Below are 14,828 nucleotides of genomic sequence, written 5' to 3'. Positions count from 1 at the left end.
GTTTGAGCTGAGGTTGCGGTTTGTACAGTTTGCTGCTTCAGATCTACAATGTACCTTTCTATTTGCCTTTTTTCCAGCTTTTACAAAAATCTTGTATAACTGGTAACATGATCAAACAAAACACCAGCTTGTAAGTTAATAACAGCTTTTTTATTTTAAGTTTTATCACATATCCAGTTGCTTTTGTTGTTCATGCATGTTCACATTATGTAACCATGTTAGTGCAACCACATCAACCTCTACATTAAGCTGGCTGAGTGATGTAAAATGTTACATAACACGCAGCATTATTAATGTAAGTGGATGTTTGTCATGAATTTGCAAGCTTGTATTCCCAACAGATTTTTTCTAAAGACTTTACACAGTCTGGGCACGTTAGTAACACCTTGCATTAGATTTCTCATTTATGCATACCTTGCATCACCTGTTTACTGAACACTGTACAGTTGCATCAGTGAGATAAAAAAGAAACCTTACGCACAGACCTGGGATCAGCTTACTGTTCGTTCCCTAACTAAAGCCATAAATGAGAAACATGAAAAAAGCAACAGCAGCCCAGTGGCTTGGGGAATCTTTAAGACAGAGGGCTGAGAAAAAAATAAAATGCAACAACTGGGAACTTTAACTTGACCACACTACATTTATGCAACACTACGTTCTGCAGGCAGGTTGTTCCACCGTCAGTACAACTAGCTCTACGTCTAACACATGAACACATGGCCAACCACATCCAGCCCAACCTAAACACGCCTCTTTGCACGTATCCAAACCGTCCAATTGCTGAAGTCCTCTATGCAACTCTATTTTGCATCAGTAATACTATGTTGACGTTGAACTGCCATTGTCCCACAAACTGGCCCAATCCAAAAGTGGCATTAGTCCCTGCAGAGGGGTTGGGGGGAAGGGGGGTGGGGTGTTTTTAATGCTCCTGGTCCCATTGATCTGCTGCTACATGCAAGAAAGTTCTGGTTTCTGCAGCAAGTGGAGACACCTGAGGACTACAGGACAACCCGTTAAGGTAAGATGGGTTGATGTGATGTCTGGTTCCACTGTATAACCTCTGTAAGGTAGTTTTTATGGAGCTTTTGTATAGACTAAATATTATATATATGAATAAATAATGAGGTTTTCACATTTTTGTGCTTCAAATTTGAGAATCTACTTTTAGACCATGAACAAAGACATTTTAATTGCTATGACAACCCTGTGACTGGTTATAACAGGCACTTTTTAGAGGTCAAAATGAACAAAAATGAAATGTGGATAATCAGATTTAACCTTTCATGCATCCTTTCTTTGTCCAGTATCAGCACTTCTTCCCCACAATGTTCAACGTCACTCTGAGCCCATCCACCAACCTCTACATGAACTCTACCACCCCCAGTGAACCCAGTGGACGTCCTCCATGGTACCAGTTCGCAGTGTGCGCTGTGGCCCCTTATGGCTTCATTTTCTACTATGGGGTCAAGGTGTTCAACTTGGCGGTGGGAACACCCTGTAACGTCCTGGTCATCTGGCAGATCGCCAGCAAGAAGAGCGACACAGCCACGTCCGACATCTTCATCTTCAATCTGGCCATCCTGGATGCCTACTTCTGCCTGATGACGCCCATAGAGATGGTCAACCGGTTAATACTGGGTGACAGTCGCATCTGGTACTTCCAAAGGTTCGCATATGGTCTCAAGGATGTAGCACCACTCTTCTTGGTGAGTTTTTGTACATAATACATAACACCAGAGTATGAAATGATGTGTCTTTAATTCATATTATACTGATTAAAGTGATATAGAGTGATAGCTCTCTGCCTCCATAAAGATAGAACAATGTTTTTGCCACAGTGTATTTCATGTTGAGGACTTCTTTGAACCTTTGAGTGAAATTGACAGTAAAAACAGGCTTTTCTTGACCTGTTACCTGTGGTAATGTCATAACGGTTTGCACGTGAATGCAGAAAGGTCAGAGATGCAGCTCAACTTGGGTAAAAGCAAATGAAGGCAGCAACTTTTGCAGCTCTATTTTGGATGCAATACTGCTCATAATCCTGTCAATTTACATATATACAGTACATAAGCTTTGGTTTATATACAGTATCAGATCATATATCATCACCTCATAGCCTCACTTATATCCATGATTTTTAGAGTTTGCATTTTTTAATGAGTTGGCATATTTAGAGCTAAAATGACTAGTCGATTATGTGATTGATGGAAAATTAACTATTTTGATAATCGATTAATAATTTCAGCCACTTCTCAAGTTAAAATACCAAAAGTTTGCTGGTATCAGCTTCTTAAATGTGAGCAACACTGTAAATTGAATGTCTTTAGGTTTTGTGCTGTTGGTTAGACAAAGTGAACAGTTAAAATGTGTCACTTTAGCCACTGGGAAACTGTAATGGGCATTTTTCACTATTTTTTGACATTTTGCAGACAAAATGAATAGTTGATGAATCAAGAAAATAATCAGTAGATTAATCAATGATGAAATAATGATTAGTTGTTGTCCTAATCATATTTTAAACTCAGAGAAATCCCATGAAGGCATTATAACAGCTCCCTGCTGGGTTCAAACACACTGCCAGGGTGAGGGAGTTCACTTCCATGTGTTTGTACAGGTGGAGAGGCATAACAATCGAGCTTGGTTAATTTCGATTTTCTTACATAAACACATATAAGACAGATCAGAGTGCTGAAACTCTTGAGTACAAGTGTCTTGAGAAAGTTTAATCCGAGTCATTGGAGAGTTTTTGAAATGACAAAAGGTTCATTTTCAATCAAACTTTGTCCAGACACACATCCAAGTAGATTTTCTACCACTAAAATGTATCAAAGCATACTCCAACCTGATCTTCCCTCCCTGGTCTGCTGCTGCAGGTGTGTATCTGCCTCGACCGGTACATAGCAGTGGTTCACCCCGTACTGTTCACCGGTATCCGAGACAACAAGATCCGCATCGGCATCTCTGTGGTTGTCTGGGGCCTCATCCTGGCTTACGGCCTCACCAAGAGTATCCTGGGAGTCATGAGTGTCAACGAGGTCTTCAGCGGTGTCATCCTCTTTGCCTTTGCAGTCATGGTCTTCTGCAACATCTCCGTCATCTGGGTCCTCCGCCGCTCTGTGGCAGGAAAGGAGGAGATGCACCCGGTGAAGAAAAAGGCCTTCAAGATGGTGCTGATCATCCTGGCCATCATCGTGGCGAACTACCTTCCCCCCGTGGCGCTCATGCCCTTTGTGCCCTACTACACGTTTGTGCAGTTCCGCTGCCAGATCAGCATCAGCGTGTTCTCCATTATGGATCTGAGCTGCAGCATCGAGCCTCTCCTCTACATCACCAAGATGGAGCGCGTGGACGGCAGGTGCTGTGGACGGAGTTTTGCTAAGAATCCACACGATGTCAAGGTGTGATGGGGCCTCCAATTATAAATAAACGCCATCTTGGAAAAGTCTTTGAAAAAGGTGATTGGAAGAGAACCCTGCATGTACCACATTTTGTTGTTTCATGTCATATTCTCAAGAATATTTACATGTTTACAATGGAGAACAGAACAAATGTGACTAAATCTGACATTAAAATAAGAAAATTCAGTGAAACTACCTTAACAGAATCTGTCAAGATCAAGTTTTGGTGCCAACTATCAAAATCATAGCAAAAGAGTTTCTTTCTCAACTCACTAATTCACACCTTTACTTCAGAAATCATAAGAAAAGGCTAAAAAATAAAAAGATTTTCCTCCAAAAGTAGCTTCAGTACATCAGAATGGAGGCTTTCAAGGCAGGCTTTCTCCACCAAAACCTGCAACCAGTAGCTGAAATCCAGCTGGTTCATGGAAGCTTCTTTGAGGCGTTGTAGGAAACAGTGAAAGTCATTAACAACAGAAGTAGATGATGCAGAGGTAAAACTATTTGTCCACTTTAATGACAGCCTGGGGCAATGGCTGGTTTACACATCACTGATTAAGCACTTAGCCAGTCATTAATTAACCCTCGTAATCAGTAACGCACTGTGGGACCAATTAGCAGCAGTGCAATGAGTGAGCACACAGATTATGTAAGTGTTTAAAAAACTAAATATAACCCACTGTAATTAATTAAAGAAGACCAAGACAAAGAGTTATGACTGTACAAATGTGATTTAAACTCTCAAAACAATAAATGGCAGAAGACAGAAACCAGTTTTATCAAAAAATGATGTAAGTTATGTCTGTGGTTGAGTCTGTTTCTAAGAAACATTTCTCAAAGACATTTTCTTTTTTCAAAACAGTTATAGCATTTTAAATTTCAACATCTGATATTTAAACATCCATATATGAGGAATGATATTTGATATAAATAAGTTTATATTGATCAAAAGTTTATAAATTGTCAGTTTACAGTATATGTGTGAAATAATTTGATGTGCAATGATTTGTCTTTGCATCTCATATTGATTATAAAAACTGAATTTTACAGACGCTTTTATCAATTAATAAAAAACTGCTTGATATTTAAAATAAACAAACTATTGAGTCTCATTTGGTACATATTAAATGTCAAAATAAATGTAGAATGTGTACACAATCACTTATTTTTGATGATGTGTTATCTTTTATTCTGAGCTATAGAAAATGATAACTTTAGAAGATACGTTCTGTTCACAAACAGAAAGGAAAAAGTCTCCTAACAAAACATCAGCTGTTCTCCTGACAGGTAACACATCATCAGTTTATTCCACTTACAACTTCTCAACTTGCATCTTGCAGCCTCGTAACTGACAGAGGCTCATTAGAGCTGGTCTGAAATGCAAGTCACGCACGATTTAATCAGATCTCAGAACTCTAGTGGAAACAAGTCACTTTGCTGGGCACTATTCAGGGTTCAATGTAAAAAATTTTCCCCACTGGCCCAGTTGGTTAGTAGATCAGTTTTACTGGTCCCTTGTATATTTCCACTGGACCGGCAGCCAAAAAATGAAAATAACTATTTTACAGTGAAGTGATGTGTTACACAAATATGCAAAATATAAAATTAGGCACATATTGCCAGTAAATGAATGGTGTATAAATGCAGGTTTCTCTATATTTTGTGTAAAGCCTGATAGTGTGGAATACACAGAGAGAAGAGAACAGACTCCATGATAATAACGTTTCAACCTTGATTATAAACACAGTTAAACAAATTAACATTAACAACATCAATATTAACATTAACAATTAAATGCTGAGAGATCTGTAGAAATGTACTAACAGTGAACAGCGAGAGAAAGAACATAATAGCATTTGTTTGTGTTCACTCTGGGTCCTCAGGTTAGTTACTTTAGGTTTAAACCCAGATTAACCGCAGTTAAACAAACGGAGACGGAGCAACAGCTGTAATATCTACACTATAAGGGAGATGTCTGTGGTAGATGTTGAAGCTGGTAGGAGCCACAGAGATCAAGAAATATTAGTCTGTGACTAAGAACTGTCTTAAGATGTGAGAGGGTGTCATACCCTAGTGTTTTCAAAGTCTTTTCAAGTCGTCTAGTGTATGGTAGGTATAAGCCACATCCTTGTGCTGTGATGATTAACCAAAGATAAGACAGGTTTACAGGGCAGTAATGATTCTGACAGAAATGATGGTGTAGTGACAAAATAAAAATAGTCTTAGAGGAATGTGATTTAATGTTAAATTGGGGGGACATTTTCATGTGAGTTTTGTAAACATTGTCTCAATCTTGGATGCACCTGCAGCCTATTAATAAAGCAAAATAATTTCATTATACATAATTGGCGAGAATATGCTATTTTTGTCATTTTCTGCCCAATCAACACCCCTGAACCATGACTTCCTGTTTGCATCAGGACATTTTCAAGGTGTTTCTGTTATTTCTGACACCCCTTGTTAATTCCTAAAGGTTGAGAAGGATTCAAACTGTTATACTGATCATGTTAACACTTGAGTGAGTTTAGCACATGAGTAGGAATCAAACTATAAGTAACAGTTTTACACAGTAATTTTGGTGTGTACCTCCTTCAGGCTGTCCAGGCTGGCTTCAGGCCCGTCTTCTGAGGTCACATATCCAGGGTAAGTGGGGTGGAACTGGGGAGGTCGTGGTTTAGTTTTGTCATCTCCTCCCCCTGAAGATGAGGGTGAGAGCAGCGGGATCAACTTGGCATGAGCGTAGTCAATCTCAAAACCCTCAAAAATAAGCCCAACCCCCCAGGCACTCAACCCCTCCTCCAGAAGCCGCGACACCTTCCGGGTCGCCAGCACCAACCCCTCATAATCCTTCTTTTCTAGTCTGAATATATCCGAGGTCAAAGGTCGGCGTGGGACCAGCACAGTAAAGCCGGGGGAGTTTGGGAAAGGAGTGAGAAAGGCCACGTGACCCTCGTCGTCCCACACCCGCCACTGTTGCTCCTCCCCGCGAACAATGCGTGAGAACAGGCCAGGGTGAGCTGGATCGTCCCCGAGGAACGTCACATTGTGTGGGGCATCAGGGACCGGGAGCTTGGCTCGAATCTTGGTTTGGATTTCAGTCAGGCTGGGGTCACTCCATCGGGGAGCAGTCTTGGAGGTGCAGAATCCTGGATCGTGGGCATTGTGCTCCTCATCTCCTGCCAGGTGAGGGCGCCACTCTGCATCCAGGCCATGCAGAGGGAGGACACTGATCTGTGGTCACCAGGAGCAAAGTAAATGTACATAAAGTAACTGTGACACAGACTGACATGAACACAGAAGTAATTCAACTACAGCCAGTTAATGAGAGTTTTTACATTTGCTTTTCTTAACACAAAGTGGTTCAGTTATACTGGTACCTTCAGGAATTTAACAATCAGCTGCCTGCTGACTTCACTGCATACATTAAATTTTTGACTTCCCCTAGAAAATGGTAAAGAGTTTTCTGTTTCTGATTTACTTGTTTGCTATTTAAAAGAAAGTTTGAAAATTGAAGACGTAAGCATTACACTGATATTTATCAGTCTGCAAAATGATCATACAAAATAAGTAATTTTTCACAAAATTCCTCTTCAAATGAATTTTATATCAACATTCATTAATGGATAATTATAGTTCTGCAACGAATAGTTGATTAGTCTATCAACAGAGAATTAATCTGCAACTATTCAGATACTCAAATTATTGTTTTAATCATTTTGTAAGTAAAGATGCTGAACATTTGCAGGCTTGAGTTTCTCAAATATGAAGATTTAATGCTTTCCTGTGTCATACATGATAGTAAACTGATTATCTTTGGGTTTGGGGCTGTTGGTCAGATATAACAAGACATTTGAAGACATCACTTTTGACTCTGGGAAATTATAACAGGACATTTTATTGACAAAAAGATTAATTGAGAAAATAATCAAAGATTAATAGTATTATCAACAACTACACTTCTACCCCATGAGAGCTGTAACTGCTAATGGTGATGAGATCATTGTTTGTACCACCAAGAAAAACCTCTAAATGTTGTTTCAGAGGTTTTTCCACCATGACAGGAGCAGAATTTTAGGGTAATATTCGATCACTTGACATCAGAAGACTCCAATGCCAGCAAAGCTAAATCAGCAAAAAATAGCTTAAATCCTAAAATATCACTAACCTTTAAAACTTTCCACTGGCTGCACTGTACAGTAAACCAGTCTACTAGTCATAGACTTACTCACCTGGGCAGGTCTGTCTCTGTGAGGTCTGGCGACCAGAGCACACCTCCGAACCCCGAGCCTGTCGCACAGCAGCTCTGCGATGGTTCTCGCCCCCAGCAGCCAGGATAAGTATTCGGGCTCCTCCAGGTGGAAGATGCTGCCTCCCGGTCTGCCAGGATTGCTGCGCTCCAGGATAACAGAGCCTGGAGTCCAGGGCCGGGGATGAAGGTAGGCCACCAGCCCCTCTGACTCCCAGATGACATGACGGGGAAGCGTGGAGGACATTCTGCAGAGCCAGGAGCCAAGAGGGAAGAGGAAAGGATGGAGGATATGGATGAGACAAGAGTTTTTTTCCATTAAAAAAAAAAAAGGTACAGATTTGAGGGTATTTCCATTAAGTTACATTCTGAATGCCTATAAGACAAAATAATCGAATAAAATAATAGAAAAGGGGGCAGCAGTCATGCAGTAGATAGGTATTTTGGTAAATAATAATCATACTGTTTTGAGCATCCCCATACAGTCTGAACTGAGAAGACTTTTTTAAAGAATTTTAAAGTAAGGTTATTTTTGTTCTATTGTTTGAATAATTTTTGTCATATTTAAAATTAAGCTATGTGGTAGTGTTAAAATATGTATTGAAATTTAGAGTTAAGTACATATTCAGTCATTTATTTTTCAAAAACAGCTGCAGTTTGTCTAGAAAAAGGGAGATAATATTTCCTTTGGTATCTGTGTAAACACTCATTTTTACAAAACAGTTTTTTGTATGAGCAGCCGAAAAGAATGGAACTAAAAAGACTTAATAAAGATGGTTATTTCAGTTTTAGAGCTGATTGGCAGTGCCCAGAAAGCAAAAACACCATGACTATTTCAAGTTTAAACAAGGGTTTGTTTTTATAAACTTTCTAATGTCTGACGATTAAGTTTAATCATTGTTAATAATAATTCTAAAACCCTCCTTCAGTACATTCAAACAGCTTATCATATATTTTGAAGAACAACCACCCACTCAGCGTTGGTGGCAGAGGTTTATGGTGAGAATAAAATGCAAAATAAAAAAAGGAATTTCTTGTGTTGTACTCTAAAACAAAAAGGTTCACTATTTTTTCACTTTCAATGTATGACAAAAGCTTTTTTTAAATCTTTAACCCATAAAATCCAACATTTTTGTTTTTTTTTAATAAATAACAGGGTTGCATCATTATTTTTTTTTAGTCTTCAGGTTTACACGCTTTTAACATTTGCTTGGTTAAAGGAGGGAGTGAAATAATACTCTGTCTTGATAGAAAGAGGAAATACTGAGTCTAAATGATTAGATAGTTTTATTAAAGTTAATTTCATGTTAACGCTGCGTGTTGATGTTAAAGAAAATAAAGATGTGATAATAAATCAAATCAAAATTGCATCGTCTTGTACTTCTGAGACGGTCTCCAGCTATCTGTCAGTAGTTCGGCAGTGACACCTGTGAAACATCCTACGATGCTACAGTTCAGGTACATCAGATGAGGATCGTGATCATATTATTGATTTTGAATCAATCGTCGCTTATGTAAGAATACTGATCACGTGTGACTCAACTATCATGTGACTGTTGGTTAACAGCTGGAGCGCGAGAGCTAAAGCCGCAAAAAGTTTTCTGTTGAATTTATCTTTCACGTTTTATTTCTGACCTTATCTAAACCGGAAAATTACATGCCACTCGCTTTTTTATCAGCTCAGATAAATCTGTCGGAGTAAAAACTTAAATAAGATAACATCATGGCTGCTTATGTTCGTTAATTTTTACTGATATCGACTTCAACAAACGTCAAGTTGCACAGAAATACAAGCAGCTAAGTTATGCATGCCGATTGCACCTGTGGATCCAGCTGATTCAGAGAAAGGTTAGATTGACGGTGTATCTTCAGGTTTTACAGTTTAAAGACTGTCTCTCTGCCATAAACATCTACTTTTTGAATGGAGTTCGGCATAACAGCCTGGCCGGGAGCAGACCTTACTTTACATAGTTAGTAATTCATATAAATTTACCCGTCCTAGCTTACCTTCTGATAAAAGACCTTGTAAACAGCATAAAGTAGAAAGTTGGACTCAAACCGACCTGTCTTCTGTTTCTGTTTCTTCGTAGAGAAAAGTGGTGTAAAAAGCAGCAACAGCGATAAAAACGGTGACAGCGGTTCCGCTTCTCCACATCAGCCAATGCGGACAGAAACGAAGCTAACCGAACATTGTATTAAATAAATCATTGGCTCAATAGTCTTTAGTCATTCAACAACAGGAACTCCTCTGTGCATTTATGGGCGGTTGGCAAACCAGCTCAAGAATACTTTACCTCCACCTGCTGGACTGAATGTGAGTCTAGACTGATCTTATGTATTTTAATGGCCTATAGCAGGGATCAGCACTTACGGTAAAAACAAAGCCCAATATGTTCTATTAATTTCCTTTAATTCATTCAAGAATAAACTGATTTACATAGAAGTTTTAGGGTTGCATCTGAGGGCAGATTTCATAATTCCCATCAGTGAGTGAGGGCTCATAGAGTGACAGCAGCTTATGTTAATACTCAAAAACCGACTCATAAACATGAACATATCCTTTGTGTTACACTACAAGACTAGAAATGTAACTGATAACTTATCCAAACACAATAAACAGTGACCTGTTTCATTTGTGGTTGAAGTTAAAATATGAGTATTGACATAAATCTGTTCAGCTCAGATCAGCCAAATTATGTTACGTAGGCTTTGTTATTCATCAGGTAAATATGTAAGATGTTATGAGGTCAAATCTATTGGGATTTACATGAGTCTTGTGTTTATATTGTTATCTACTGTATTACTATTTATGAAGAGTCATGTGAAAGGGAAACTTCAGCTTTTTTTTAGAGGGCCAAATATTTTTGTCAGAGGGCCAGATTTGGCCCACGGGCCGCTATTTGCCTACCACAGGCTTATATTTCTCATGATGTCATCCCAATGATATTTCCTAATGTAGTGTTGTTTGTTTTTGTTTTAGTGCTAATACTGGTTCACTTTGTTCACCATAACAACTACATTCAGGCAGCACATGTTCAGTGGATCCTGATACAGTGTGCATAATCCATACAAGCACTTTATTAGGAACCTGTACAATCTAATGCAATCCAAAACAACACCTCTGCCGTAAGTTTCTACTTATAAGAACTACTTATACATTTTCAGTTTTAGTCAGAGAGGTGATACTTCTACTTTATTATTGAGGTCGTGGTGGGTGGTGGTGTGCTGTGCAGCTTTTTGTGTGAGCGGTAAAAAGAATCGAAACCTACATATGTTAATTTTGCAAGTATGACGAGACATATGGCTGCAGCTTAGGTTTGATTGTTATGGTTTTGGATCTGAGTAATACTTTTACTCTCCAGTCTAGCTATTTGTCATTACCACTCATCTCAAACTATAAAATGCAACAGAACATTTAAAGGAAATCGCAACAACTTACTCAGCAACTAAAAATATCATGACATAAATTATAATAATCACATTTATCCGCTGAGTTCCCTTTTTCACAATAAATCTTTGGTAATTTAATGAATTGTAACTTTGGGAATATGCACGACTAAAGCAAAATGGTATGATAGTGACCTGATCTCGAGACCGTTTCTTGTAAAGGAGGCCCTGTGTCAAAGTCTAGCTTTATGACCTCAGTTATTTTACATACTCCTAAATAAATTTGTGTTTAGTCAAATTACCACGATACCAGGATAATTCACAACGCACAAGAGAAGGGGAAGAAAGAGGGGTTCATGGGAGCCTATCAGCTCATTCTGCCCAGAGACTCATTAGCATGTTAATCCAACCATGCTGGTTCCAGCCCCTCTTGGGAGATCCAGAGGCATTCCCAGTCCAGATGGGATATAATATCTCTCCAGTGTGTTAAAACCTGCTTGATTTAGGTGGTCCATCACACATCATAGTTAAATGAATGGTAACCACTAGTGGAAGGTGTCTGTGGTTTGCTTTTAAAAATATATATATTATTTGTAAAAAGTGAACTAAAATGTGCAAAATCTGCTAACCTGAAAAGTATAAGTGATGTGGAGGGACTGACCCATTTTGAATGAATCAATAAGACTTGGTCTGCCCAACCCTTTATGCAGGGTCATGTTGACATGTGTAAACACAGCTTGTGGTCATATGACCTTCTACTGATACTGGTTTCCCAAAATGTGCCATAACATTATGACACAAGGTCATGACATCAGTCAGTGAAAATCAATATGTTTTTCATGTCGACTTTTGACCGATTCCTTTGACTCTCCAACAACAAATGTTGATAACAGTGACATCCAACTGAGAATCTGGCTTGGGATCCCCCTGACCTCTTAATATGAGTCATGCAATAATTGTCTGTTTGTTTGGGGTTTTTTTGTGGGGTTTTTTTTAACATAGTCTGTGTTATTACAAAAAATCTATAGTAAATCATCAGTTATGGAAAAGAAAATCTTTGATTGCAGTTTGACTTCATGACACCAGGGGGCGCCCAGGAGCTGCAGACGATGGGAGAAAACTGCATCCAAATGTCTCAGAAACAAATTGCCGCAGTAAAACCTTTTGACTCATTTATTTATTACTTATTTATTTACATATTTGTCTGATATATGATCATGTGTTAGACATTTGCGCCTATTTATCAAATGTATGCGTCAGGAGTGTGAATTCCTCTTAATATACTTACTTCCTGTTTCTGTGGAATGTCAACATGAAAACCCAACACAGTACTTTTGCAAACACGCTTCTCTGCCTTCTCCGCCCATTTCTCCAGTTACAGCGCCCTGAAAAGACTCCCTACACACACACACATAAACTCGTTCTTCTATACTTGTCAGGACCCTCACTGACATAATACATTCACTAGCCCCTAACCCTAACCTACCTATCCTTAACCATCACAACTACTGCATAACCCCAACTCTTACTAACCTTAACCTCAACATAATTCTGACCTTTATCCTAAAACCGGGTTTTAACTCTCAAACAGACCTTTTGAAGAAGTGGGGACAGACAAAAATGTTGTCACGTTTAAGGTCTCGAGTCCTCACAAAGATAGACATACAGGATCACGCACATACACTGATACTACTATGTGTGCCAAGTTGCCAAAAAGCTGTCACTGCCCTTGCACACTTGAACTTGTCCAGATAAAATTATTTGGATAGGTTTGAGGTAAATAAAAGGAAGAGGAAAAAAAGGAACATGTCTCACTTCCTTAGTAGAGTCTAAGTCCTCATACTTTGCAGAACTGCTGGTTAGCTGTATATTTTCCGTCTAGTTACCATGTAAACAGTATATAAAGAAATGTGATGTATGGTCACAGCATTTATGAGGCATTCTTACAGAAATGATCGTACATTGCAATATACTGTAAAAGGTGAAGGACAGATGAAGATATGTTGTGTTTTTTTTAGGAATTTGCATAATTTCCAGTATTTGTGTAATAAATCACAAGGTTTACAAGTAATCTTACAAGAAAGACAGTAGAGTACAGTGAACAAACGTGTCGTCCCACTTTCTGGGAGTAAATCTGTCTTCCTAATCTGCGGTCCATGACCTCAGTAATGAGCTCAGCTGCTCAGAGATCCTCCATGGAGGATATCAGCTAAAGACCAGCACAACGATTCACTCCGACAGAGGGGGTAGAGGGTCACGCTGGGTGAAATTCAGGAGAAGAGCACCAAACAGAACCAAAATATCTTTGGTTGTACTGAAGCACAAGTAAAGTTTCTGCAGCAAAAATATGCTTGGGAGCAACAAGTAACTAATTTAAATTGCAACAAAAACCCTGTAAACAGAGAAATTGCCGATAATACAAGTGCATATGGTTGAAGGCTGTCTGACTACACTCAGTTTTACATTCACGTAAAGCTGAATAAAAGTAGGAATCAGAAAATTATAGAGATGGAGAGATTTCAAACTGCATTATAGAGATGGAAGGATGAAAGACAAGTATGTTTATGATGCAACATGAGTTGATCATGATTCACAAATGAGAGGAAACTGAAAAGGAAACTGTCTGCTTATGCAAATGTTTCGAAAAAGCCCTGTTACAAAAAAAGCTACTCGGTAGCAGTTGCATAGATGTCAAAGGGTTTTTCTAATTTTGGTATATTTTACTGGTGAAGAACAGAAGTGTGAAGTAGGAAACACATTAGTGTCTAGTTGTAAAACATTTACTGGAACAGGATGTGGTGTAAGAAACTCTTGTGCCATAATCTAAATTTCGCAGATGTCTAAAGACTGATACAGAAACCCACAATAACTCATTAAAGAATCATCAAAACAGGAGTCTTTAATATGAATCAAATTGAAACTAGTCATGTCCCGTGACCGCTCCTGGTGTCATGTAGCGGTCAAAAATGAGGAAGAGGTGGCCTTTTCCTCTCCCTCTCTCTCTGTTTGACCATAACTCTTTACTTGTTATAAAACTTGCATATTTACTTGATTTAATGCATTCAACACATGTGGTTTATGAGAGTGTCTGGCGGCTGTTCTGGGTCCTGTTGACAAATGGCAGGAGCTGTCATAAAGAGTCATGTGTACAAGCCTGCTGACGTGGCTTGGTTTTTCCTTCACCCATTCTCCGTCACAGACAGCACAAACAAGAACTGATGGAACTTTCCCACACACCGTTTTTACATCCCTTCATTTTCCTACCTGAACTCTATGATGCCACCTAATTTCACAGGCAAAATTTCAGTTAAATCGTAACTTGTTGGCTGGTGCGGATCGGTGGCGCTGATGTGGTTGATACCCATAGTGATACTGATATTTTATATGATAGTTTCCTGCCAATATTCCTTTAACTCTGCCCATTTTCTGGGAAAAAATACATGAACTCAGTGATTTCTCCAGGATTTTACTGATGTCATGAGTTGGAAAGCCTCTGAGTCATCATTTAGATCATCAAAAGGATCTAACATCCACTACATACCAGACAAATTATACCCTTGATGGAGTCTGAGTCAGCTGTATGGACACTTTTTAACCAACTTTACAGTAAAAAGAAAGGAGCTAAGAAACCGTTTGTTGACCATCCCAAACATTTCTGTAAAGTGTATAAGTATAAACTTTCTACCTCAGTTCTTGTTTGTATCACCGTCAAATCAAACACTTTCTCGTATTTGTGTTGCAGATGCTGAAATGTTGAAAATCTAAAGTAACTGTGCAAAACTTTTTTCAAGGAACAA

At 38.8% G+C, this 14,828-nt stretch overlaps 2 protein-coding genes across 3 annotated transcripts; one reads left to right on the top strand and one right to left on the bottom strand.

Annotated features, from left to right (window-relative positions):
- Positions 1-859: 859 nt before the first annotated feature.
- Positions 860-3,812, top strand: LOC121888125 (G-protein coupled receptor 4). Its single transcript, XM_042399504.1, has 3 exons — positions 860-1,018; positions 1,305-1,706; positions 2,874-3,812. The coding sequence occupies exons 1-3, from the start codon at positions 923-925 to the stop codon at positions 3,402-3,404; spliced, it is 1,029 nt and encodes a 342-aa protein (XP_042255438.1). The 5' UTR covers positions 860-922; the 3' UTR covers positions 3,405-3,812.
- A 1,803-nt stretch (positions 3,813-5,615) lies between these two features.
- On the bottom strand, positions 5,616-9,915 carry LOC121888134. 2 transcript variants are annotated; one of them, XM_042399514.1, is made up of 3 exons: positions 9,708-9,915; positions 7,628-7,892; positions 5,616-6,629 (listed from the first exon to the last, which is right to left on the bottom strand). In XM_042399514.1, the coding sequence occupies exons 1-3, from the start codon at positions 9,797-9,799 to the stop codon at positions 5,961-5,963; spliced, it is 1,026 nt and encodes a 341-aa protein (XP_042255448.1). In that variant the 5' UTR covers positions 9,800-9,915; the 3' UTR covers positions 5,616-5,960. The 2 variants fall into 2 exon arrangements, with proteins under 2 accessions (XP_042255448.1, XP_042255453.1); XM_042399519.1 differs by having other exon boundaries at positions 9,652-9,800.
- Positions 9,916-14,828: the final 4,913 nt, after the last annotated feature.

Source organism: Thunnus maccoyii, chromosome 2, assembly GCF_910596095.1.
Source record: "Thunnus maccoyii chromosome 2, fThuMac1.1, whole genome shotgun sequence".
Classification (NCBI taxonomy): domain Eukaryota; kingdom Metazoa; phylum Chordata; class Actinopteri; order Scombriformes; family Scombridae; genus Thunnus; species Thunnus maccoyii.
This window is presented reverse-complemented; position numbering and strand designations above follow the sequence as displayed.